This window comes from Pocillopora damicornis, chromosome 5 (genome assembly GCF_964200805.1).
Source record: "Pocillopora damicornis chromosome 5, jaPocDami1.2, whole genome shotgun sequence".
In the NCBI taxonomy this organism is placed as follows: Eukaryota; Metazoa; Cnidaria; class Anthozoa; order Scleractinia; family Pocilloporidae; genus Pocillopora; species Pocillopora damicornis.
The window spans coordinates 27,581,228-27,608,928 of NC_142674.1; the positions used below are offsets into that span (position 1 = coordinate 27,581,228).

Here is a 27,701-nt window from a genome sequence, read left to right on the forward strand (position 1 = left end):
AAAACACGAAAGAGTTAAAGACAAGTCTAATTATAGCTGTGACATTTGTCATCGGAAAATCAGAGAACAGGAGGAATTTTTTATCCAATAGAAACTGTTAAAATTCTCGACAAAACAATAATACTCTTATATCGAATAGGGATCGCCCAATAAACGTTCATTTGCTGCCAAAAGAGGGAAAGACAGAGCCACAAGTCTGAACGTGAGCGCCAATGGCGACCCTCACTAGCCAGTTATCTTCACAATTACCAATTGGAGTAGTAGCATTTCTCCTCGCTTTCAACATTGTCCTCTCCTTCATTGCATCTCTTGGTAATGCTCTGCTTCTATTAACATTTTATAAAGTGTCCTCTTTGCATCCCGCTGCAAAGGTCCTGTTTGAATGTCTAGCCGCTATTGATCTCTGTGTGGGTCTTTTTTCACAACCTCTGGTCGTGACTGTTTTATTTCTTTACATTGATCTTGGTAACACCGACATAGATATTGTGTATTACGTTGAAGAGGTTGTTTGTATATCCAACTATGTTTTGTTTGGGGTGACTGTACTGATATCAACAGCCATCAGTGTTGACAGACTTCTTGTTCTGTTATTGAGGCGGAGATACAGACAAGTTGTGACACTAAAGCGAACTCAAGCTGTTATACTTTTATGCTGGATAATTGCTGTTTTATGCGGATTGGTTCGTGTCTGGAGTCAAACGGTTTCGGAGATTGTTGCTTTTGTGGCCGTTGTGGTATCTCTGGTTACTTCCGTGTTTTGCTACGTAAAGATCCACCTGAGATTACAGCGGTACCAGGCTGAAGTAGAAGACAACCCTGGCGAAGGACGGTCAAATGCAGGAGAAGATATAGGAGCAGGAAAGGATGAAGCAGGCGCAATAACGGGGACAAGAACAGCCACAGAAGAAGGAGCAGGAGTAAAAGGTACAGGAAGGGGAAGAGTACGTGCATGGACAGCAAAAGGTTCATCAAAACAAAGATTAAACGAAAGAGTTCAACTAAACATCAAACAATATCAGAAAACAGTTTCCAGCATATTTTGGGTGCGGTTGGCTTTAGTGGCATGCTACACCCCTTTTATAATTGTGTCGATATTGAGACATACAGTACTTAGTGGATCAGCAATTCATGTTCTGTGGCTCTTTACGAAAACTTTAGTTTATCTTAACTCATCTCTGAATCCCTTTCTTTACTGTTGGAAAATCACAGAAGTGAGAAAGGCAGTAAAGGACACAGCCAGGGCGTTTTGTTGTTGTTCGTGATTCGAGGTCGCCTGTATTTATGTGGAAAAACTTCCGTGTCCTTGAGAATTGCCCTTGTGATTGAGAATTGATTCTTTCCATCTATTTTGGACGGGTTTCTAATATTTATTTAAAGATCGCCCATGCATAAACAAAATTAATAAATAAACGTTAATTGTGGACTTGTCTTTGCTCGATATGCCCTGTTCTCTCATGCGTAAATCTAATAACTCGCATATTGACTAAACAAACCGTTTTCAGCGAAGTGCGAAGCAACTTTGTCGAATAAAACCTTAAAAGAGTCTACCCCGTACATTTGTGCGGCCCCTTTAGTCCTATTGCCGGCGGCGCTTTTAAACAAGTAAGGTTGTTATTTTCTTTTCCTTTTTCGCCGCCTCAGTTATTGCTGACTTCTCTATACATACATTCACAGTGAACCACTGCTTTCTTTTGCATTTTTGGCCTCTTTCAGCTGACTGTTCCCCACAATCAGGAGGAAAAACCTCAAGATGAATATGTCTAACCTTTATTTTAAAATGCGTCATGCTTGAATATCAAATAAGACTAAATTAAACATCTCACAAATTGAGGAAGCCACAAAAATGGCTGATTGGTAATTAAATGGCTTATATTTTGGTATTAGTAAATTCGAGAATAATTAAAAAACGAGATTTAGCCAAGAGCTTTAACTTTATGATGAAAACACAAGCGCGCGTCTCAGCCCTTATCAATGTTCAACAATTTTTTTTTTCCACAAACAGTTCACATCTGCTTCCAAAAACAAAGCGTGAAATGTGTAATGATGTATCACAAATAAATCATTCACACGAGCTCTAGAATATACTCTAGGCCATTTTGGCAATAGTCTTGGTTTTAAGGGCGTGATGAATGACTCAATAGCTTAGTCATGAAAACCGGTTACGCTCACACAAAAAAAGGCACAATCCGTCTCCTGACGGTTTTCAAGAGGTATTACGTGTTTACTTGTCAGTACCTGTTATAGTATTTAGCTAGAGACTGGCAAATTGGGTCATCAGGCTTTCAAATACTTTATTCTTAGTCGCATAAATAAACCGTTTTTAGTTGACAGATATGTCAGCCTGCTTGTTTTGATAACACCAAGGGTAATAATATATGATTATTGACACACTTTAGTTATTGTTGTGCGTGTGCTGGTGTTTGGTGGCCAGCCAAGACCTTTCGAATTTATTTATATTTCCTTTATTGACATTAATTTTACAAGATATGGATAGAAAAATGATTCATTTTCCAATGTTGTCTTTTCTGAAATGTTTGCATTATCACGATAAGTTGCGATGCTAATCGCTACACTGGAAATTTATCAAATGTTTATTATTTCTTAACTCTTCACCGAGTTAGATTTAACTAGAGGTGGATATTTACCAAGCTGCGAAGCGGAGATGTAAACACCCACCTCTTGCCACCGCACTTAAATGACTGTTTTAGTGTATACTTTAATTCTATGAGATAAAATGATGCAAAAAGATGATTTTGATTAATTTATTCCTGCAACAGTCTCAACTTTTTTGGGCGCAAATCCCGTGGAGGTGAATGGAGAAGGATGAGCGAAGTTACGTTTTAGTGATTACTTTTGGGTTCTTTATATTCATTTTGAGTGGGTCGAAATATGTCAGATGTTCGGGAGGTTCAAATAAAAACATACTTAAATTTAATTTCGTGTACAAAAATTTCAAAACCCTATCTAAACGATAAATACTTCTTACAACGTATCCTCAACAGCCAAATAGACAAATACCGAAATAAATTAAAAGACATGAACCAAAATTGTATAGATCGACGTCAGAGTCCCTACTGATCTTTTATCGACGATCGTGGTTTTACTTCACTTTAATTTAAAGGACACTCCACGTCTCAGAAAAAATTGTCTTCGCCCAGCCTTGAACTGGGAAAGAAATCTGAAGCTTAGCATCATCCAATAATATTCAGTAAAACAAGATTGAGGGGCATATGAAAAGTCATTTACATATATTCTGAATAAGACAAGTCATGGAAGAATCGCTTGTGGCACTCTGGATTCAAAGACCAGAGGGTCAGAGAACTCAGAATTTATGAGCACTACTTGTTGTCTATCAGATGGATTAATGATGAACTAAGCCACACCGAAATGCCATTGTTAATCTTGGCAAAGGCCTTGCTCATGTCAAGAAACACAGCGAAAAACAGTAAGAAAATAACCGCAGTTGCCTGTTTCTCTAAAAAATCAGCACAGTTCTCCCCACGATGAAAGTTGAAGTAATAGGTTAGGCAATGTTAGCTTTATATGTAAGTGCTCGTGGCAAAAACAAAATTGAAAAATGATTGAATGAGAATCCATTGTTATATTGGCTCGACTGTGTTTTGGAGGAGCCTAAATGTCATTTTAGTTTATTGTGTCCATCAGATGTACAGTTAGATTTCCTCGCCCCACCCTTTTTCTCCCTTTTGTCTCTACTCTTATTAATGACATTTTATGCGCATATGCCTTTGTTTTGCTTAAAGTGGTCTGATCCGAACCAGCAATTTTGCTGCAACGAATGGAGTAAACAAAACGAGTTTAGCTTATATAAGTTTACTGAAGCATTTAGAGAGTGCTTTACAACAATTTAATTATTCCTAACAGGGTAAATATTCATTGTGACTTGGGAGAGATCAACATGTCCATTATTGTTCTTCTCTTCAATGCACTTACAAAAAAATTAAGAAATATTACTTATACTAGGAACAACACCCACAAATTTACGCAAAATTTCTGACTAGATCAGTTATAAAAATTATCTTAACAGCAATTTCTTTTTCTTTTTTTTTTCTTGTCTCCATCAGCCTACAGTCAATAACAACAACAAAGCACTGACAAGTGCACCAAGCAAATAAACGGTAAACTAAGAAATGCAAAAGTGAAGTAAATAAACAAGTTTTTTTTTCAAGAAAATTCAATCTAACCTCCATTTATAAACTATGGAAATGGTTATCATCACTAGCAAAGCATTAATAAAGTAAAAGTACGATAGAAACTACATCTTAAAATCAAAAGCTATGAAATATTGAGGCTGAAGTTCTCGAAATCTAAACTACAACCTAAACTACTATAAGACTACAACCTTGGAGGTTCAGCAATTCTGCTATTAAGCCTCAGTCCTGCACAAGAGGAGTTACTTCAGATGACTCCTCGTCTTCGTCACTTCCAGTTTCGTCTTTATCTGCAGCAGTAAGTTGATTACCATCATACTCTTGTACGCCAGCCTCCCCATCAAGAAGGTCTACAGCATCACTTTGGTCGTCCATATAGTTTCCAAGATCGTCTTGTTCATCCTTCGTGTACTTTAGTTGGCAAGTCTCAGGTTCTTCTTCTACTGCCTCCTTTTCAGATTGAACTGCTACAGCACCTTCATAACCAACGTTATTTTCAGGTTCACTTGTTACACCTTCTTCGTCATCAATTTGAATATCTGGAGGGAAGACAGAATCACTGTGGCCTTCTTTTTCGATCAGGGGATTGTATTCTAAAGAATCAAGATCTTCTTCCTCCCTCATACAAGGGAATGGTGAGGTATCAGGTTTGTTCACCCCATTTGCGGAGCGTGCTAAAGAGTTAGGATCTTCTTTTTCAGTAACAGAAAGGCTTCCTGTGGCTTCGAAATCTTCTTTCCCAGTTACAGGGGAGCATGCTGAGTTATTGGAATCTTCTTCCTCACCCATAAGGGGGCATGCTAAAGAATCAGAATTTTCTTCGTCAGTCACAAGGGGACATACCGAAGTATCTAGACTGTTTTGGTCCATCACCAGGGAGGATGGTGAAGGATCAATTTTTTCTCCCTCAATCGCAAGAGGGCACTCGTAGTCATCAATTTCTTCTTCCTCAATCGCAAGAGGGCACTCGGAGTCATCAACATCTTCTTCCTCGTTCTCGCTAAGATATGGTAAAGTATCACTCTCCAAAGGGTACGCTTGGGCATCCATATCTTTCTTATCACTCTCAAAAGTGTATGCTGCGCAACCTTCTTCTTCTACTTTGATTCCGAGAGGGAAAGCTGTAGCATTATCGTCAATTCCAACCATAGAGGGATGTGCCGTAGCACCGTGCTTACCCACTTCACGGGCGAGATTTCCTGCGGCTGCCTCTTTGTCTTGTAAGTCAATAGCGAAGGGGAAGGCTGTAGCGCCATCGTCAATTGCAACCACAAAGGGATGTGCAGTGGCACCGTGCTTACCCACTTCATGGGCGAGATTTGCTGCAGCTGCCCCTTTGTCTTGTAAGTTAATAGCGAAGGGGAAAGCTGTAGCACCATCGTCAATTGCAACCACAAAGGAATGTGCAGCATCACCGTGCTTACCCACTTCATGGGCGAGATTTGCTGCAGCTGCCCCTGTATCTTGTACGTTGATAGCGAAAGCTGTAGCACCATCGTCTATTGCAATCACAAAGGGATGTGCTGTAGCACCGTGTTCACCCACTTCACGGTCGGGATCTGTTGCAGGTGCTCCTTCGTCTCCTACGTTAATTCCAAAAGGGAAAGCTGTAGCGCCATCGTCCATTGCAACCAGAAAGGGATGTGCCATAGCACCGAGTTCACCCAATTCACCGATGGGATTTGCTGCAGCTGCTCCTAGCTCGTCCGCTCCTGCATCTTCTGGATTTGCAACAGCTCCACGGTCATCGACAAAGTTGTACTTATCCTGATCATACTTGTCATCGTCAAAGATATCTACATATGTCTATGAAAAAGATTAGAAGTTTATCAGGAACTGCATGAGTTAAAAAATCTTGAACGAAGGAATTCCAAAAATGAGTCACTAAAAAGACAAAAAAATAGCAGATCAGATATCGGTCACAAAGACAAGAACCATTAGTACTTGCATAAATTGATAAGGAAAAAATTCGGGTAAGGTCTCCCTTTCTGTCAAAGTTTTCCAAAAGTGTAATTTTAAGATCTGTTCCGTTCTTTCTTGTGTGTAGACAACAGAGGGAAAATAAGGATGATCCAGACTGACATGACGTAAACACACTTGCATATGTTTAAAAAGTAACATTGGTTCATGATGAAACTGAATTCACAAATTGTTAGCGGCTGGGTAGTTAATGCGTTTTGACATCACATTGACGTGAAAAGAAATTCGCAATTGACTTGATAGGATACCAATTTCAATTGCTAAAGTATATCCTGAATTAGACGCTGTATGGCAAACCTTTGTTTTAATATATGTATCCATTGTTTGGTAGAGCTTCACAAAGTGTGGCCGGCTGGCGCTTTCGTATTTCCAGCAGTTTAACATCACCGCGTATCTATAGAAAAACACAGGGACATATGATCACAGTAATTCCGCGATAGGCACTAATATTGCAAGTAGCAAAGTTGAGAAACCACAACTAGTTACAAAAATAACTGAAATGCTAAGTTTATCTCATTACATTGCAGCTCAAACGAATTCTGTGATGAAAAACCCACCGTATTCTTTATTTGACTCAACAACTTTTCTTTTAAATTTTTGTATTGACAAGATAAGATTAATTTCTTAGGAAGACTTCTTATTCAGACCAAGAGTATCAAAAACACCTGACCACAGCAGCAATCGATATTGCTTTTGACTTATATAACATTCCACACAGAGGAAGCAACACTTACAAACTGTCGTCGATATGTTCAGGCTTTGGCAGACGATAACCTTCTTCGATTTTTTTCATTGTCGTGGATTGAGACCATCCTTCGTAAGGAATGCCTCCTGTGGAAAAATAATGTTTTTTTCTGTTCGCCAAAAAAGCACACTCTTTTTGTTGTAATCACTTTCATTCCTCTCAGGGCGATCGAAATGATTCTTCTGTGAAAACGACAATTAATTGCTGAAATAGATTTCGGTTTTACATCAGATGATAGAGTACTGTAAAAAAAACAAATTTAAGTGTAGCGATGGATTTAAGGTTTTTCAATAATGTACTAAATACTTTCAGTTCTACTTAAACTTAAGTTTTATGTCAAGCTGTTATGCATCGTCATAATTTTATTTATCAGCAACATTGAGTACTGCTTCAACTTCTCTATCGTTCAATGCTCTTTTGTTCGCTCGGTATCACTCATCAATTAGTAATTGTGCGTGCAATCTCGGCAGGTATATTTCCTGAATGTAAAGTAACAAACAAGTTAAGTACCGACAGTGAAGATTTCATACAGGACGATGCCGTAGGACCACCTGTCAAAGAAATAGAAGGATGACGATATATCTCAACTGGGGTAGAAAGATTATAATCACTCAGATACTTGGGATGTTTAAAAACATGCCATCAAGACATAAGCAACCTCCTTAACAGAAAACGCCATATTTATTTGTTTGATTATCCACTCATCCTTTCATCCGTCTGTTCTTATCCTAATCAGATTTTCGATATTGCTCGTTAAACTTAATATTCATGTAAAGTCTCATACTACAGCTGTAACCTCAGCTGTTTCCCAGCTTGACGTTTCTTAATGACCCTCTAATCAATAGAGCACTGAATATTCTAGTTTTCCTCGCTAAGTTAAGGTAGAATCGTAAAAATGTTCACTCTTGGAATATATGTTGATAATAACCAATACAGTACGTACACATCGCTTTTGGTTGACAGTTGTTCCACATGTCCAAAGAGAATCTCGGGTGCAGTCCATTTGATTGGGATACATCCCTGGATGAGTAACCAAAATACTATAGACATCTGACATCTAAAGAGCCTTGTATACAACTTCTAAAATATTTTGTATATAAGATTAAAACCGTAATGTGAGGACTAACGATAATGTCAAGAACAGTAGAAACCTTTGTACAAATTCTATGGAAACAATTCACACACTCCTTTTCCTTTAAATCTCCTGTTTCTTTGCCTTTCGATTTTGTATCTTTGCTATTCAGAGAAGGATATCTCTTCCAGCTTTCTTATTTCCTGTGTTCACTCCATAGGTACAATTTTTTTTTTCTGTGAAAGTTTCGATACGCTTAGAACGGCTTCCCATTGAAGGGAAATGTGTTTTGCAGTAAAACTGTATAACTGAAAAGAAGGTTTGTGAGGACAGTAATATTTTAATTCTTCACATTTTTATCTTCCAGCAGCCCCAAAACCAAATGACTAAATGATGAAAAAATTCTGAAAATTACCCTCTTGGCATTTCCTGGGCCGTATTTGAAATCCTGATAAGAGAGCCCAAAGTCAGTCAACTTGCAGACACGATGCTCATCAAGAAGGATGTTACGAGCTGCAAGATCGCGATGAATTATCTGAAATCGAAAACAAAAAATGATATGATCTGCCAAAAGGGACTTTTATAAACTACATAAAATAAAAAATAAAATATAGGTAGAAAGTTTAACATCATGCTAATGTCAAACCATTTCTCTGTGAAATAGTGATTCTAATGTGCTGGATCTTTTTAGCTGTACAGAATATTCTTTTGACGATTTGCAAGTCACGCCATTTTAACACATGCAGGATCACATACTGACTAGAAAGAGTTTGAGCACTTACCCCTCTGGACGCGAGAAAAGTCATGCCATGTGCGATCTGTTTAGCAAACAACACCATGTCATATGTTGTCAAGTGGTCGACCCCTCCGACCCCATGATGATATTGGTCGAAAACCCCCCTGGATTTTCTGAGATAGCCCAGCAAGTCACCTCGCCACAGGTACTCCATGATAAGCATTGGCTGAACTAAGAGGGAAAAACAAGAAAATTATTATATGGCAAGCAATGCAGAAGTTGCAAAATGTGTTTGAATTGTACATGCTTTATCTACTTATACATTTGGTTATATCTAAGAAAGAGAGGGAAAGTCAAAGAGGAAAAAAACGCAGATAGAAAACGGATGGACACATACAGCAGATACAGAAATACAGACAGACACACAGAGAGATGGACAGACAGACAGATAAACAGAAAGGCAGAAAAATAGGGATGGCAGATAAATAGACAGAGACTTCCCATCATAAGTTAAAACTATTATGACAATTAGCATGTAAATTTTAGAGCTTAAATCTTCCAAGTAAAATGGCCTACATACAGTGCGAAGTAAATTTCTTTAGATTAGACAAAAAATTGGAAATAACCCTTGAATTAGTACACCATCTAAGCAATACTGGTTGACGTCGGATATGTTTTTATCGTTACTGTGAATTAGCTGATTATATTCATAACAATAGCTGATTACCTCCAACTGTAACACAACCAATGAACTTAACAACATTTTCATGGCCCTCCCTTCCAAAGAGTTTTAATAACTCGATCTCTCTCAGCAGGGCCTTCCTTCCTTTCTCTCCAGAGATTGCTGGGAAACCACACAAAAATTAGATAAACAAACAAACTTTGCATGTCAAGAGAGACACAATTATGTGGTAAATTTGTATACTAAGTGCTACATTACCAGTGCAACTTCTAATAAATTTGGTCTACATAAAAAAAAGTTAGTTTTCTAAACCCCATATAATCCATACTTGTCACAAAAATGTCAGTTAGTCGTCTTGTTCAATTGTATTGAACATGAAATTTCCAAAATAGATTCATCCTCGTTGAAAAAATTATTTGCTAAGAAAACGCTGCACATCTCGAGCATTGTTGTTAACTAGGCAAGCTCATTGAACCGCGCAATTGTTTACAGACAACTTACAAAAGTAGAGACGCAATTAAGCCTAGAAATTGCACCTGTTATAATACCTAATAGTCGGTCGAATAGATATTTGAGACAATTTTTATTAAAGATATGCTCTGTTTGCGCCTTCTTGTTTCCTACCGTTCATATGGTACATAATCCTTGCTTTTATCTTACTAAAAACTACAATAATTCGTTAGCATTTCCAGAATTATTTTAAATTCGTTTGACTCTATAAGCTTGTTACAGTCGAACCTGTGTTTAGCGGTCACGCACGGGAAATGGTTGACCGTTTAACATAGGTTCCACGGAATAGGGCTACTACTGATAAAAGTTTAAAAACGCCACTCTATGCCATCACGGACCACTTAACATACACAACCTCGCTCAAAAATATTACTAACATTGATTTCGGGAGATAAACCTGGATTCAATTTTACTTGAAAGATTATTCTTAATTTTATTTGAGTACTTCCGCTTTAGTGACCGTTAAATACAGGTGAGGAACATTAAAAATAGGCTGTTGGGACTTAGTAAAGGGTGACCACAATTGCTTGATATAAAAAGCACTATAAGCAAAGGAGGAAAGTTTCGATACTTTGAAAACCGACCGCTTATTACAAGGTGACCGCTTCATACAAGTTCTATTGCATTTTGACGTTCCGCTTTTCCAGCGGAAGAAGATCATACTACCACCACTAGACTGGCAAATGGCTCTGAGCTTTTTGCGCCAGACTCACCCTCTCCAGGTTTCTTTGAGGTCACATGACATTATTTCCCATCAAAAGTTTCTAAGCGAGCAATTTTACAAAATACACGAAGGAGTGACATTTTCAGTATTATGGTATTTTCCGCTTTTATTCGCTTGAATGCAATTTAAGCAATAAATTTTCATTTTTCTCCACAGCTTCTAATGCTTCAAATGATATTCGTGTTCTGTTGTATGGTAGTAGCGTTGTATGACAAAAGACTTAACAACCGATCCCCCGGGGAACCATCCGCTAACAATTTGACATGCCAGCTGGTAAATCATTTTAACGGCGCACAGTTTTTAAGCTATCCATGTTATGTATCAAGTACGTTAATAAAGCATATTCTAAGTGAATGCCCTTTATTAAGATATATTACTCAAAAAATTAATAAAGGATAGTTTAATCAAGCTTTATAAGTAAGTACTTACGTAGGAAGCATTTCGCAGCAACCGTGCGATTTCCAGGTCTGCCTCGAGAACGACCCAGTAGCGCTCGCCACACTGAACCGAATGCCCCTCTGCCAATATGCTCGCGAAGGATCAGGCGGTCAACTGCAATCTCCCACCCATCTGTGTTTACGTTCAGCTGATCCATCTCAATTTCATCGTCCCCTTCACTGAATAATTGCAGATGAAAACAAGACTTTAACTATCTGTGTTACCTATCTATCTTTTCCTTCTTTGAATCTGGTTTAACGTAACGTGGTAAAGATATCCTTTATATTTTCACTTTAATTTTTTTCTTTTCGTTTTTATTTCCGGGTGCTTCAGAAAATTATCACTTGCCAATGAAAAAATTATTGAAATAGGTGAAATTTAGATACTAATTTACTGAACGCATCGACCCAGAGAGGAGATTTTATTGAATAAACTTAGCGCCGACTGTGTTTTTCGGCATTTTACGTCATATAAATATCGTGCCTCCTACGCGAGAAATGAAATACTAATTAAAACCATCCGAAGTATTGTCCACAATCGATACATCGAGTAATATTATTATAAATCGGCCTACAAGACTCCGAGTGTATTTCAACTGTAGTTTCTGTAACAAAGAGTGACGAAGGGTCAAAGCTTCTCTTCTTCTTTAAAAGTACGTCACCCACAACCTGGCATACTGGTAACAAAAAAAAAAGATACTAAACAAGATGTCAAAACAAGTGAAGGACGAACGAATCCAAAACAGACAGGATGTTAAGAAACATTTGATTGCCATTTGATAAGAACGGCTTCGAAAACTGCTGCTGGTTCGAAATAAAAAACCTTTTATTTTGACCAGTGTGCTCTTAATGGTGAACATAGTCAGTCCGAACAGAAAAAAAAAGACGTATTTACTCAGCAGTGGCGCTTATCACTACTCTACTGAGACTTATTCAAGAGTTAGAAACTTCGGAAATAACCACACGTTCAGACATTGAGCATTAAAAAGGGAATTCACTTACCGCAGCCTAGGTGGCACCTCAGGTGGGGCTATTGTCAAAGGATATGTGGAAACAGATGAAAGAAATCGCTTCGTTGTGAGTAAGAATGACATCATTGACAGCGACTCAGAAACCACGTGTAACTTATATTTGACTCTGTTGTCCAACAACAGGAGAAGGAATAAGGTGGGTTATCATGGTAATTAGTTTCATATAATTTGTGATCTTTTTGTAATTTGATTAGTAATGGCCTTTGCCGGGACTGTAGAGGGACCTTCAAAATCAGCGCTGGAAATGCACAATATGACCTGCTTTAAATAGCTCCTTCGTGCTCCAAAACACTGACGTATTAAAAGCCGCAATCTGCCATATGAAGACATTTTATTTTCGTATGGTAACATTTTACCTGTCTCACGCCGTTTTTTAATGTATGAAATGAGCGCCAGTAGAAAAACGACAGCAGCCAAAGGTCCCCCAATGTAGTACCACTCCAGTGAGCTGCTGGAGGAAGATGAGCTGCTGGAGGGAGGTGAGCTGCTGGAGGGAGCCTCTGAATTTCCCGAAACATAATAATAGAAGAAGCTTAGTAGGAAAGTAATTTGCTGGTCAGCATTAAGAATAAAAATTAATATCACCAACTATCCAGATAGAAAGCTAATTTTTTTTTCCAATAATTCACGTTGTTCGTTACTCGCGTTGGGTGGCCGGGATTAACCTTTGGGAAAACAGACGCAGATGTGTTAATTTACAAAAACAGGCAGACAGAAAGAGAAAGATTGGTGAAAGAATTATAGAATATGTGCAGCATACTGCTACTGTTTCAAATTCGTTTTAAAATAGTTTTTTTTAAATCTCTTTCAAATTTAATTAATTTCAAATTTCTAGTTCCCAGAAGACCAAAAAACCACTGGAAAAGTTTGTGAGGAACTTAAAAAGCGGAGGTGCATTTTATAATAATGACCTTACATAGTTAATTACTAAAATTATATGTAGTTCCTTAAACAGCTTACCTTTGACATTTACCATCACAACAGAGCGAGCCACAGTTCCTGGCTTGTTACGTGCTTCACAAGAATATTCACCACTGTCCTCTTCCAGAACTTCAGTAAGAGCAAGTCTACTCTTTGTCTCGTCTAATCGTGTTTCTATAACTGCTCTTTCTGTTATTGTTTCTCCATCTTTTTTCCACGTGATGTTCATTGTTTCTTCGTTGACTTTGCAGGTCAATGCCAGGGCATATCCTTTAATGAGTGTTATGTATTTCTCTGAAACAACTTGAGCAGAGGCTTTTCCTGCGTTGAAGAAGGGGCAATTCGTTAGAATGCTAGTGTCACATTAAACCTTCAACTGCATTAGAAACACCCCAAAAACAAACATGGAAACAAAACGAGTCAAATGCGACCTCTATAGGAATGCTTCGAACAGTTTGCTTTAAGTGAAAAGAAAAACAAGAAAAGTGTTTCCTCGTGAGTTTCGTGAGGTTTAGAAAGAGTTTCAGAACAAGCTTGAAGCCCTTATGTTTAAAATTTTCTGGTTACTGTTTCAACCGACCCAGATCCTCCGCTGAACTTCTAAATTAAGGTCTTTATAATGTTCCATCTTATCTTGTTCTTTTTTCTGCACCCTTGTATCAAAAGGACACAGCAAGAGGGTCATGCAACACGAAGTTTCTTACTTTTCCAGCACTGCGGTATCGGGTGTGATTTCAAGTAGATGATCGTCCGTCTAAATTCTAAAGTACTACAACAACTTCATCAGGTGGTTTTCTATCACTTCCTGAGGAGAGTGGACTTACTACATTTTCTCGAGTGGACTTACAACATTTTCTCAAGCTGACACGGTTAAATTTCCATGGATAAATTATGGGTATCATAGACGGAACTAGAATCAAGAGCTGTTATGACATTTCAATCGATAGAAAATACTTCTTGGAAAGTCTCTCCATATGGTAGTTTATACATAAGTTGGTAGTATCGGAAATCGAACAGGTGTGCGCAGCTAACCAATGAGATTTCTGGTACAAACCGACTCCCTGTTTCCTCTTTTGTGTTTTTGCTCTGCATGCTTTCTATTCCGCATAATTCTCCACAGAGGTTCCTCAGTCATCTTTGGTTTAATAAACAGTCCTGAAAGCCGATTTTTATAATGTTACAGACGGAAACTTGGGAAGAAAATTCACTTCGTTCTTTTTCAGCGTGTAAATCCGTAAATCTTGACTCTGTGATATTCTCCATCCTCATTGGCTAAGTAACATTGCGATTTAAAAAAAGCCATAAATCGACTTCGCGGAGAGATCTAAGAGAATTGAGGATGCGAGGGAATTCTTTCGAATGCTTAATCGTTATTCGACCTCCGATTTCGGTCACGGATAGAAGCGTATTCGCTATAGGTAGTTTCCTCTGTTCTAGTTTTGTTTCTCAATGTAGAGAATACAATCGTGTGTCGTATGTAACTTTGGCTTTTGCGTCTCGCTTCCTTTTCGCTTTCTTCTGAGATTCTGGATCTCCGTCTCGGAATTCTCTTCTTCAGATTTTTCCAGCTTGAAAGTACATTGCAAATCGTCAAGTATTTGGAATCAGTCAACTCTCTGTTGTGCCATCACCTGTCCTTTTTCCTTAGCGTTTCTTTCCTACCCAGGTTTACGCAGTTCTTTGCGTGTGTAACCATAAAGATCCAAGGACATAAGTATTAAGCATTGATATCACCAGGTTTTTGAAGGTCAGGCCCCGGTTGCTCGAAGAGTGGATAACACTATCCACTGGATAAAACTCTATCTAGTGGAGAACGCTTTACGTTTTGCTGTCACACATTGACCGGATAAAATATTTAACCTTTAGATAGCGCTATCTGCCCTTTATACAACTGGGCCGAGTTTGCCTAAATTCTCTTCGCGCTGTTCCTTTTCTCCGTCGCCATTGCCATGGATTTACAAGTTCATTTTTCTGTCTTTATTTCTTCTCTTCCTATTTCTCTTCTTCATCTTCAACATTATCATCGTCATCATCAACGTCCTTATCGTCGTCGTCGTCATTATCATCATCAATATCATTATAACTAAACTTACCATAAACATGCAGAGTTGCTGAGGAACTGGTTGTGTTTGCTTTGTTTTTTGCTGTACACTTGTAAGTCCCATTCATCCCTTTCGTGACACTTGGCGAAACTAGGAATGATTCTCCTTCGTGATCGGTTTGATTGATACCAGATGGCAGGTCACCATTATTAAAAGTCCAGACCAAGGTTGGTGTTGGAATACCCGAGGCTACACAACTAAGGTTTACAGGGTATCCTTCCGTAAGAAATTGGCTTTTCGGAGGCTGAATGATCTGGGGAGAGACTTGAAGTAAAAAGATCACCAAGCTAAACAAAGGGTCGCATTTTCCATTTTAACCCCCTCTCCCCCCTCCCTTATCCAACCCTAAGTTAACTAGTTTCGAAATAAAAGCAAATTACGTTATTGCCAGGTCTATTTTTAATCCAAGTGTAAGTGCCCCTAAGGCACGGGTTTATCCCTTGTTTTGATTTAGTAATCGTTTAGTTAATAATCTGTAAAAGTCACACTAGGTGCCTCGTCACGCGTTCCGTAAGTGGTATCGCATTTCCAAACAGAACGGATCTATTGTGCAATTCAATAATTCGATCGATTTCGCAAGCACACGTGGTTTAAAAGAAAGAAATTGTCTGTCGTTTTTATCGAAGGAAGGAAAGGTCCTTTTTGTGTCAACTCTCGCCAGATCCGGCAACAATGTAAGTTTAATTTACCTCGAGTGTTTCTATAGCTAATTTCTTGTCCCTAATTTTGTGAATCAATTATTTTTAGCTTCACGGTCAAATACGACATTTAATAAAGGAGGCGTTCCATGAAAGAAATTGGGGCGATATTTGTTGTGTCGATCAGTGAGATTCGTACGGTCCAGCTAGCGGCGATCAAGCGTCGCTATACCAAGGTTATTTTGAAATTAGTTTTCTTCACTTTTGATAAAGGAAGGTATAAGTCAGCCCGATGTGACATCAAAACATTCTTTTATTTCCTTAAAAGATTTCCTATCTTAGCAACAACCCAGGAGGTAACAATTTAGTCACCTATTTATTAATTTCTTCATTCTTTTCTTACTGGTTGTTAGGTGTAATATAAACACCCCGTGCTACCATGTTCAAGGATTACCAGTTTCTCTGAGTTCAAAGTACACATTTACTTTGAAGAATACCCAAATACTAATGGTTAAAAGGTTTGCATTCCATGAAAACATAACGTTAAATCTTTCATTTTAAACACTCAGATCGTCCGTTGTAGCAAGAGTACAAGTTCATGGAGATGTAAAGTTTACATGGATGTTTCGCTTTCCAACTTCAGTAATAAATACTTAAATAACAATGCACTGATAGCCACTTTGACATTTTTGCTTTTCTAAAAAATGTACATGAAATCATGACTTGTCAGTCATTGTTATTTAAGAAGCAGAAAAAAAGGTAATTAAAAAATTTAAACGGACTTTTATAATAAATGCCGTGACAAAACATGGGGATATCTATAAAGTCAAAATTGCTCGACGCTCCAAAAGGCAATCTGTTTAAACTGCCCCAAAATTAAGTAAATGTCTGATCACGAAATTCATTTACATTTGATAAGTTGGCATGTTCTCGCCCTTTAAATGTTATCATCAATTGAGAACTTTTTTATTATTTTTAGTCAATTTTGAAACTCTTGTGGTTTCAAGTCCTTAAATTTGACTTGGTATCATAGAAACGATTTTATCCTCATTCAACCAAAGATCCAAATTGATTATCGACTTCAGTTCTTTCTATTTGTAAATAAGAACCGTACCTCCCGCCACTTCAATCCAGAAAGTTGAGTTTTTGCTTCCTTCGCTGTTTTTGGCGCTGCAAGTGTATTGACCAGAGTCTTCCAATCTCGCTTGGCGAATCGTGAGAGTGTTTTTGTTACCGCAATTCACCCCATCCTTAGTCCAGAGTATCTCGGGTGTAGGGAAACCGCTTCGAGAGCAAATGAACTCAAGCGACGAGTGATAGGCAACCGACTGATTCTTGAGCTCAATACTAATTTCAGGAGGACCTGGGCATAGAATTCAATAGTACAATTTAAAAACAAGGTGAAAGTATGAAAAGAAAAATTAGAAAATGAGAATAGAAACTTCTAAGCTAACGTTTCGACCGTTAGCGCTTTGTCAGAGCTAACGCTTGAAACGTCAACTTTGATAATTTTACGGTGGCCAATCTAAATTACTAACCCTGTTGATAAAACGAAAGTATATTAAACAAAGAGTTTGACGTTTAATAAAAGAACAAATGAAGGATATCTGCGCAGCATTTTCTAGCAACAATTGAGTCCTTTACTTTCTCCTCATACATAAAACCACTTACATATACAAGGCCGTGATTCCTGAGTTCTTGAGCAGTTAAATTCTAGAAGTAAGGTTATCCAGATATCTCTTTTAAAAGTAATAAATGGTTGGAGATAAAGTCATCTTATTTCTAGTAAAGAAAACATCCATTGCCAATAACTGCTGAAGGTTCCTGCCTAATTATCATTGCAATCTATACATAAGAATTGATCCAATTGAATAAAAGCTTATAAATAATGTATAGTTTTGGGAAGTTGTAAAACAATGGCGAAAACCAGCCATTGCACTTTCGAGTCACAAATTCTTAAAAACTCCCTCTTGTCACTTACCGACTCTTTGGCGGTACCGACCACACTCTTTACAGCCGCCTTTCCAAGATGACCATGCCATACAACCTTTGAAAACAATAAGTTGTGCGCATAGAGTCATATGTCATATTATCACTCTACCTATGCCGTTTTCTTCCTTTGCTGCATTAATCTGCATCTTGTCATAAAGGATACCAAAATACATAATTATTATCGTTTATATCCCCAGTTTCTAATTTCCAAGGAGACTTCGAGCTAACATTTCCAAATTAAAAAAGATTAATGGCTTGAAGCTTTTAAATCACCCAGCTCACAGTCCCCTATTTAAAAGCGTCATTGGTGTTGTCTCAACATCTGTCAAAGATTTATCATGTTATAAGCCAGGGAGAGTGACACTGTTTTCTATTGCTCAAATGGATGACTGTGCAAAAATGTTAAAAGAAACAAACTAGGATTTTAACGTTTTCAATTTCTAATTTTCAACTTTACTGTAAAAGTTCCACCAGTATATGGCAGAAGCCTGAAAAGTTGAAATTAAATTCTTGTAACAATTAAAAGTTTTATTTCTATGCAACATCTTTGTCCACACATCCTCTGATCAACAGAGAAGAGTATCCTGTCTGAATCCCTCTATTGGGATCCATTTGTTTGTTCAACCATCTTTATCGACCCTTTATCCTGCCTACTGATAAATGATAGTTCAAGTATGGCTACTTACAATCTGTTATATCAGTTAGGATGAGGATGTTAGGTGAACATGAAAAGAAAGATTAACACTCGATGAGTAAATTAGTGGCTCAATATAGCCTTGGAATACTTGACATCATCATAAGCTTAACAAACAAACTGAACTCGTCGCACTCACCCGCTTATGAATCCGGAAAGAACGCCGTGAAAGAGAAAAACAATTTTGAAAAGATGTTAATCCATTGATCTATTCATTTGTTTATTTGAACAAACCAGTTTGTTTGTACGTCAATATATTACATTGAAATCGATAACTGTGTGACAGAATTTGTTAAATCAAGCAAACAATCAGCCACATATGACTGTTATCTGATGATAATTATAAAAATATCATTTATTACAGGACTTAGGTATTGATTTTATACTAATACTGTCCACATCGGTAAATCGTTTGGATAGTAACATTATGACATTACCAACTATCACTGACTGTCACTGATACAAACACAAATAATTCTTTGCTATTCACGATTGCAATTTGCAGATCAGTAATCAGCCGGTGCAGAGAGTCAGTAGTGTATATTAAGCCACAGGAGAGTTCTTTATTTATAGGAACGGATGATATTGATAGTTACCTTCCCTTTTGGCTAGACAGAAAAGATGAGATAAGAAAGGAGGAACAGTGAATGATTTAAATAACATAGCTTAAGTTATGGAATAAAAACTCATCGTAAAGTTCTAAAAAAAGCGTCTTTTTAATGGAACAGCCGGTAGTATGACTACGCGTCTTATTACACTTGCCACAACTGTTGGGTATTTCAAGTGGTTACCATGTTGGCATTCAATGGGGAAGTCTGACCGTATAACAGTCTTTAACATGCTGTCACCCACCAATTGTAAAAAAGACATTTTGCCAAAATATAACTCTTGGCCGCAATCAAAAATGATGATTAGGGCGAAAACTATACCGGTTCACTGTAGGTAAAGCTTTTCCTTTTACAAATCTACTCTTTCGCAAAAATGATGACTACTCTGAAGAGAGTCTAACACATGATGACTGTCGAATAGTACCTAGTTTGTTAGAAATGTAAAAATGAGGAAAGGTAAAGAAAAAGCTACTTACGACCTGTTATGTCAATGAGACGTTGGTGAACCCGATGGAAAAGAATAGAAAATGAATCAACTGAAATTTACTTTCAGTTTAAAGCCTTTGTGAGATACTGTGTACTAATTGACTGAGTTAAGGGCTGGTCGGGAAAGTATTTGGCTCGAGGTCATGACGTACGGAACGAGCATAGCACAGAGGTCCGAGTGCCACGATCGAAAGTCAAATATTTCCCATCCAGCCCGAGCTAACTCAGTCATTACGCATCTTATTGTATGACTTTTTAGTGTTGGAAATTTTTAATTTTTTTTTCTTAAATATCACGCGATAGACCGGCGCGCGCGGAATAACCACAAAAACTATTCTACAATTAATACTTTTCCTTTCTGTTTTCGAGTTAGAACAGGAAACTCACATTTCATCGAAGAACGTGGCATTTGTTTCCATTTGTGCCCTCTGCTTTCACTCATTTTTGGTCACAAAAGCGGACAATGTTTTTCATTTTAATATTTTTTGTACGAGTGCACTAGGGCCGGGCGGCTTTTTCCAGACCGGGAGCCCGTTTATCGGGGTTCTGGTACATAACGAGCCCGTAAAGCTGTTCTGCTTTCCTTCAAGATGGTTTCAAAAGCTTTAAAAATTCTATAATAAAACTATTAGCTAAAGAAACAAAATGGAATACTAAGGTCGCCAGGCTGCTTCTCTCTTCCTAAAATTTTAATTTTAAAATATTGCCTCGAGCCCGTTAAGTTACCGGGCATTTCGAGAAACGGGCGCCGGCTTTCATCAACCTGTCCGGCCCTACACACGTCAGCTTTTCTAGGGAATTGCATGAGCGGAGCCAGACTGGCCATATGATAAAATCGATTAACACGAATTAATTTATGCCTTTGAGCATATTTTCGGACATCAAGAGATTAAATATCTTGCAGACACTAGAGGTTATAAGCTGGATACAAGAGATAACAATTAGTTTACAATCTCTTGCGGACAGCAACAAATGAACCTCTTTGAGGTATGCGAAAACGATTGATGTTCTATAATAAAATAATAAAGCGACACTGCTTTCGCTGCCAAAAAAGGAAGCAAAAGATAACAATAAATAACAACTGACTCTTAAAGGGAAAAAAACGTATGATGATGTTTGATATACCTCGCAAAGGTAAGAGAGTCAAAGCATTTTGAATTGAGCAGAATAAAAGAAAAGGGCTTCGAGAAGGGTTGTTTAATTTTCGCTTTTTTTGACGTTTTGCTTAATAACATGATCTATGTATGAACTAAAATCATTTCTTACCCGCTAAATTGTCCACAAACCATGATTTTAGAGAGGAAAGAGCAACAGAAATAAATTGTTAGCTGAATTCAAGTGTTTCATACAAAATAATAATACTAAGGCAACAAATTGTTACTTTTAAATACTTGATATGGTGAAAGAAAGCAAAATTCCATAAATAATAGAATTTTGGTTTTTTATGTTATGACCTAGTTTATAAGTTGCTTAGAGATTCAACGTACCGAAAGGCCAATGATCGCAAAAGGAAAAAGGCAAATACCACCACATAATGAAACTTTCCTACGTGAGTAATTTTCTACTTTTCTAACTAAAAGATTGAACATGGTGTGCGTAGGTTGTTTAACTCACCCTGAAGTGCTCTAAGCAAAGATATGCTAAGCAAAATATAAATTCTAGATACAGTTCAAAATGACTAAAATGACACACGCAAGATTACCTGTTACTCTGAGTTTCGTGCTTACGAACTCGTCAGACAGATTTAATGAAAAACATTCCTTAGGCTAATATATAATATAATATATATATATAATATATAATATAGGCTAATATATATATATATATATATATATACATTTATATAGAAATTAGTCTACAGGAATGTTTTTCATGAAGTCTGTCTGACGAGTGCGTAAGCACGAAACTCAGAGTAACAGGGAATCGTGCGTGTTTCATTTTAGTCATTTTGAACTGTATTTCGCTTACACTCATGGGTATCGAGCACTTTCCAACAGCATTTACTACTATTTCCCACAATTAAATTCTAGATAAGGTGAATTGTAACTGGATTTTCACATACTGAGCGATGATCAGACTGTGAAAATTTCCGCGCGAGCAGAATTTAACACTCAAGTTTCGAATTAAAAAATTCAGTAACGGTTCGAACTGCACTTTCTTTTACTGATCACGAGAAGAAACTATGTGTCTTAAGCACCCGAAATTTCAACTCACTGAAAAGATATCCTGAACGGGTCAGAAAATGTCACACAATTTTATCGCGAAAATTAGAGAGACAGTAAACAAACTTGAACACGAATTGCAATGAGTCAATGAAACTCAATTAGCAGTTACGAACAGGCAGAGAGAAAATTTGGCACTACATTTCACTTGTTAATTACATTGAATATCAATATAGATATTCAACTTGCCTCAAGCAATTCCAATCCTATAGAAAACATTATCTTAACTAATAGCTATTTAGAAGGAATGAAAATGTTACTTACTGTCTAATTTCCAAAATTTGGATCAATGCGCAAGATTTAAGGGAAAATGCAGAAAGAAAGAAAAGGACGTAAGTACACTAGAGTACAAACGCAGTTTGATAAATACCTATAATCATTAAATACAACCCCCAGAAAAGGAAATTTTAATCTTCAGATGTTTTGTGAAGTAAATTGCATGATAGTAATCAAAACTTTTTTGCATAATGTTTAACACTGTCTGTGTCTGTGCTATGCTGAGAGCAACAAAGTAAACACAACTTGAATTGTTTCTTAATGTAATGAATGGTAAAAACCTTGAAATATTTACTCTTTTCGAAATACAATTACTAGACTCGACTTGTTTGTAGCAAGTTTATTTAGTCAGTAACAATTATTACGATAATAACTATTAAGTGCCGCTCTCGCTAGGAACGGTCCTCTCGACTTCCCGTCGGGAAAAAGTGTTCTTTTTCTTTTTTTTTTTCCCATGGAGAGGGTATAGGACACATGTATCAAAAATAGTTCAGTTGTTCTCCAAGTCCTTTTTTTTGGGTCGCCAAAAGCCAAGAATGATTTTTGGCTAGTCGATCGAAAGTGTAAATTTCACAGATTTTGCCCAGCGGGCAACGATTGCAATAATATAGCTCACGCAATTCTATCTTCCTACAAGTTACAAGGTGCCTTCAATCAGTTCACAGAGAAAATATAGAAACTTCAGCTGAAATATTTTTCATACAAGCGTGATCAGAGGAGATCCTTCTCTTTGACCTTTATTTGCATATCAAAATTCACCAATTTGTACGAAAGAATTCTCAAAATGAAGGCGTTAATCGGGCTAAAAAAGCATATCAGTGTGTAGTTTATACACCAATGAGGTCACCGATTGCCTCAAACCCACGGGTATATCTGTAGCTTTCATCCACCAACATCTTAAAAACAACACAAATCCACGTGTTTGCTCAATTGCGCTCTTGTGAATGATCGTTTGCATAATTCTGAAACTCGACCAAGATCTCCTTTTGACTGTTCAAACTTCGTTTGTTTATCCTCTACGTTGAGGATGTCGGGTTTTCATAACAACTGAATGGAGAATAAATGCAGAGTTGTCCTTAAACGTTACGTAAACGTGATCGGTCGTAACGCTTGCGCGCTTGCGTGACATACAAAGTAGACAAAGGTTATCGGAAGGCGCCTTCGCGATAATTTTCGTTGAAATATCTGGTCATGAACTAGTCATGAACTACGCACAGTGTTGAGAAGATCAAAATTAAATAATGAAGTTTGGCACTTTTTGTCATTACAGACATGTCGCATTGCTTAAAATAGCCCACAAATAAGTTGAAATACGTTACAGTTTTATTTACTAAAACAACACGCATACACTCTGAAAGAATTCTTGCAGTTTCTCCCGAGATTTTGTACACGGAACGCGATGAACTAAGCCTCCTTTCTACAAACCTGTTTCCATCATTAATGATTTTACGGTGTTGTGGACCACAACGGTTTTGACCGAAAAACTCGACATTTCTCTGCGACCATCAAAATCAACTGGACAAACCCAGCATGATGTATTGTGTGACGTGTCGTGCAATTTTTCCTTTGTCATATGACCTACATCGCGGAACCAAAATATGATAATGTAACGAATTAGAAATCAAAAGCTATTAAAATGGACTCAAGAATTTCACATTTTTTACTGAGAATCTTATCTTTTAAAATATTTACTTGATTCATAGAAAGCAAAGACTATTGTGGCTGCGGGTTTCCAGCCCTGATTTCTATGAGTACAAACTAAGCTTGTTTTGGTCCAGTCATTTTGGCCTCGAAATGGAAAACAAAACGGATATTTATATGTTCTAAACATGGGAACACCTGGAAGACACTGGAAATGTAGTAAAAGTATTTTTGAGCATCCAGAGAACAAAGGAAAGTGTGAGTTAGTGTAAGGGGACTCAGTGTTCAACGCAATTTTTGTCGTAAAAACTACCACCAGCTTGTTATTGAACTGACTAAAATTAATCAGGAAGGCTTTTACTTTCTTTTGTTGCGAAACTCGTGGATTTTAGAACTTTGAAACGAAGTACGGTAAATCCTGGCAACTAGAATTTAAGTCCATTTGCAAAATATGCCAGCTGGTCTCATGAGCAGATCAAACCTTGACGAAAAAAATAGACAGATTTGAAATTTTTAAATGGTGCAAAAATCGAGACAAAAATTTGTCATGACAATTTTTCCTTTGATTTTGTTGAGAGAATTCTGGTTTTGTCTACTCATTTAGATAGCCCAGAGAGGCCCTTACGAATCAATTTTTAGTTAAATATAATAGCCTTCATATTCGAGAAAATATATTACTCGTGTGATCCCGACTACAACTATACTGCCAAAAACTTCGAAAAAATCTCCAGTCAGTCTGGCTTTCGTTCACGGCCTCAAATTTTCCCTTGTGCTCTGGGTGCCAACAAGTACTTTCACCGCACTTCCAATGTTTCCGAAAGTGTTCCGATGTTTAGAACATTCCGATAACTGTTTTATTTTTTCCATATCGGGGCCAAAATGACCGGACCAAAACAAACTTAACTTGTACTTCGCTGGATAGCTGGTAGTACTTCAAATGACTCGATAAGACGTCTTGGCATTCCAGGAGAGAAATCAGGGCTGAAATACCCGCCGCCACAACAATCTTTGCTTTTCATGAATCAAGTAAACATTTTAAAAGATAAGATTTTCAGTAAAATGCAAAAAATTCTTCAGTCCATTTTAATAACCTTCGATTCCAATTCGTTACATTAAGTAATTTTGGTTCCGCGATGTAAGTCATATGACAAGGAAAAAATTGCACGATCACGTCACGCAACACATTTGTTGGAAGGAGGCTAGTTCATCTCGTTCCGTGTGCAAAATCTCGGGAGAAACTGCAAGAATTCTTTCAGAGTGTACCGTGTTATTTTGGTAAATAACACTGTAACGTATTTCAACTTGTTTGTAGGCCCTTTTAAGTAACACTATATGTCTGTAATGACTGGAGTGCCAATTTTATTCTTTAATTTTGATCTTCTCCATACTGTGCGTAGTTCATGACCACATATTTCAACGAAAATTATCGCGAAGGCGCCTTCCGATAACCTTTGTCTACTTTGTAAGTCACGCAAGCGCGCACGCGTTACGACCGATCACGTTTACGCAAGGTTTTAGGACAACTCGGCATCTATTCTCCATTCAGTTGTTATGAAAACCTGACATCCTCAACGTAGAGGAAAAACAAAGGAAGTTTGACCGGTCAAAAGGAGATCTTGGTCGAGTTTCAGAATTATGCAAACGATCATTCACAAGAGCGCAATTGAGCAAACACGTGGATTTGTGTTGTTTTTAAGATGTTGGTGGATAAAAGCTACAGATATACCCGTGGGTTTGAGGCAATCGGTGACCTCATTGGTGTCTAAACTACACACTGATAATCTTTTTTTTTAGCCCGATTAACGCCTTCATTTTGAGAATTCTTTCGTACGAATTGGTGAATTTTGATATGCAAATAAAGGTCGAAGAGAAGGCTCTCCTCTGATCACGCCTGTATGAAAAATATTTCAGCTGAAGTTTCCATATTTTCTCTGTGAACTAATTGAAGGCACCTTGTAACTTGTAGCAAGATAGAATTGCGTGAGCTACATTATTGCAGTCGTTGCGCGCTGGACAAAATCTGTGGAATTTACGCTTTCGATCGCTGTCCACACGGGTGTACTAGCCAAAAATCATTTTTGGCTTGTGAGGACGCGAAAAAAAAGAATTGGAGAACAACTGAACTATTTTTTAAACATGTGTCCTAAACCCTTTCCATGGGCAAAAAAATAAAAGAACGCTTTTTCCCGACGGGAAGTCGAGAGGACCGCTCCTAGCGAAAGCGGCACTTAAGCAACGAAAACATTACCTTCTTTCTGATTTGTCAAATGGGGGATAATGCACCAGATTAAAACGAAAAAATATTAAAGAAAGTAAAAGCACTAAAGTATGTATCAACCACAAACTACAAGCAGTCAATAAAACTCAATTATCAATCACGAACAGGCAGGCAAATCTCGTGCCTCATTTCACTTGTTGAGCAGTGTCAATCTAGATATTCCACTTGTCTCGCGCAATTTAAATGTGATAGAAACCATCGATACCAATTTACTTAGACATTTACCATTATCTTTATTAATGACAAGATAAAACTATTCGACAACGAAAACGTTACTTACTCCCTGATTTGACAAGAGGGGGCCAGTGCAGCAGATTAAAAGGAAAAAGAAGAAAACCAATTTAGAAAGTAAACTTTCTAAACCAAAAACTACCATTAGTTTATAACAAAGAATCATCAAATGCAACACGAAAAAGATATATCTCACTATTTATGTGTTTTGTATCGCAAAGTGCTCTTTAATAATTGGTACCCTCAATCAAATAAAAAGGAAAAAGAAACAGAAGATGGAAAGTAAAAAAGCGAAACAAAGACAATTTAATTAGTAAAACCCAGATATCGATGAAAAATAGGGAATTAAATTGTATTCTTTTTTTATGTCATTGGAAAGTCCCATCGGCTATTTTAAGATCTACAAAGTAGATATAACTTATCCCTAATAAGGGTTCAAACTGCAACAGAAATGTTACATACAGGCTAATTTTTCAAAGTTGCCCAAATGAAAGGGAAACGAAACAGAAAAAAAAGTAAGGGAATTAGAAAGTGATATTAAAAAAAAACTTGAGAAAAAAAAAATGTAATAGTTATGATTATTTGGTAACAGGACTTCGTTTCGCCTGATTCTGTTTGAAATCATAGTCATAATTGATAAATGGGACTCCCGCTGCGCGTTCGTCCTAGTTTGATAATCACTCGTATGATTACGGACCGAATTAGAATCCACTTAGTCCCATTACCATTACTAATTTCCTAGGGCTCACTGAACTCTGCCATTTTCCTTTCAAAATACAGATATTGCAAGAGACCGTCCGACAGTGATTCTACGGTGACTGTTGCCGCAGTTATAAGATGGCTTCAAACAAAGCATAATTATGCGTTTCGGGATCTATGGAACTGTTGACAAACTTTTCGATCGAAGCAGCTGTACAAACAGCTTTACAGAAACTGGAGAACGACCCTAGCCCACCCAACTTCATGGCTCTAGTACCAGGTCAGATCGCGGACCTCTTGGGCCTACACATCTAAATACTTTCACCATAGCAGATCAATTCACCAACGGATAGTCGCGATGACAACATCGTGAGAAAAGAAACAATAGTTGTTCATCTAAACGGTGCTTTCACTCCGATGACAAACCGCGACCTCTTTTTTTTTTTTTTTTTCGTCTAAAGATGCTTCTCCTTTGAAAATACAGAGAGGATAAGGGATATGAAGGAAATCCATATAAACCAAATCAAGTTCTGGCTTTTTCATTACAAAATTGTTGTCATTTAAATGACAACAGCAGTTTGTCAAATTTTAACACGTTGCTAATTGGAAAAGAAAAACCGACCATCTCAGTGACAGAGTGGGCCAATGCATCAAGACAGGAGTTGAATAAGATTGAAAGAACACGATCTGATCGACAAGAGGCACAAAAGCGGAGAGCACGGGAAATTTTCTGCCATATCCTTAGGGAGTAACAGGGCTAACACAAGCCGTGGTTGATGAAAATGAAACTTTTTTGCATTTTCCTAGAACATATGATTAAAAGAACA

General features: G+C 37.5%; 2 protein-coding genes and 1 long non-coding RNA gene across 3 annotated transcripts in view; 2 read left to right on the plus strand and 1 right to left on the minus strand.

Moving 5' to 3' along the window:
• Window positions 1-27,701, minus strand: part of LOC149046295 (vitellogenin receptor-like) — a 211,140-nt gene that overhangs the window by 41,371 nt on the left and 142,068 nt on the right. The window lies entirely within an intron of this gene.
• Window positions 20-1,698, plus strand: LOC149046297 (uncharacterized). Its single transcript, XM_089207023.1, has one exon. It carries the CDS (start codon window positions 213-215, stop codon window positions 1,260-1,262), a length of 1,050 nt encoding a protein of 349 aa, XP_089063149.1. The 5' UTR covers window positions 20-212; the 3' UTR covers window positions 1,263-1,698.
• Window positions 15,525-15,906, plus strand: LOC149046298 (uncharacterized). The gene is made up of 2 exons (XR_016186674.1): window positions 15,525-15,783; window positions 15,857-15,906. It is a non-coding gene; the product is annotated as an uncharacterized LOC149046298 (long non-coding RNA).

Coding starts and splice junctions, on each gene's coding strand:
- LOC149046297 (XM_089207023.1), top strand. CDS start 213: ATGGCGACCCTCACTAGCCAGTTATCTTCACAATTACCAATTGGAGTA.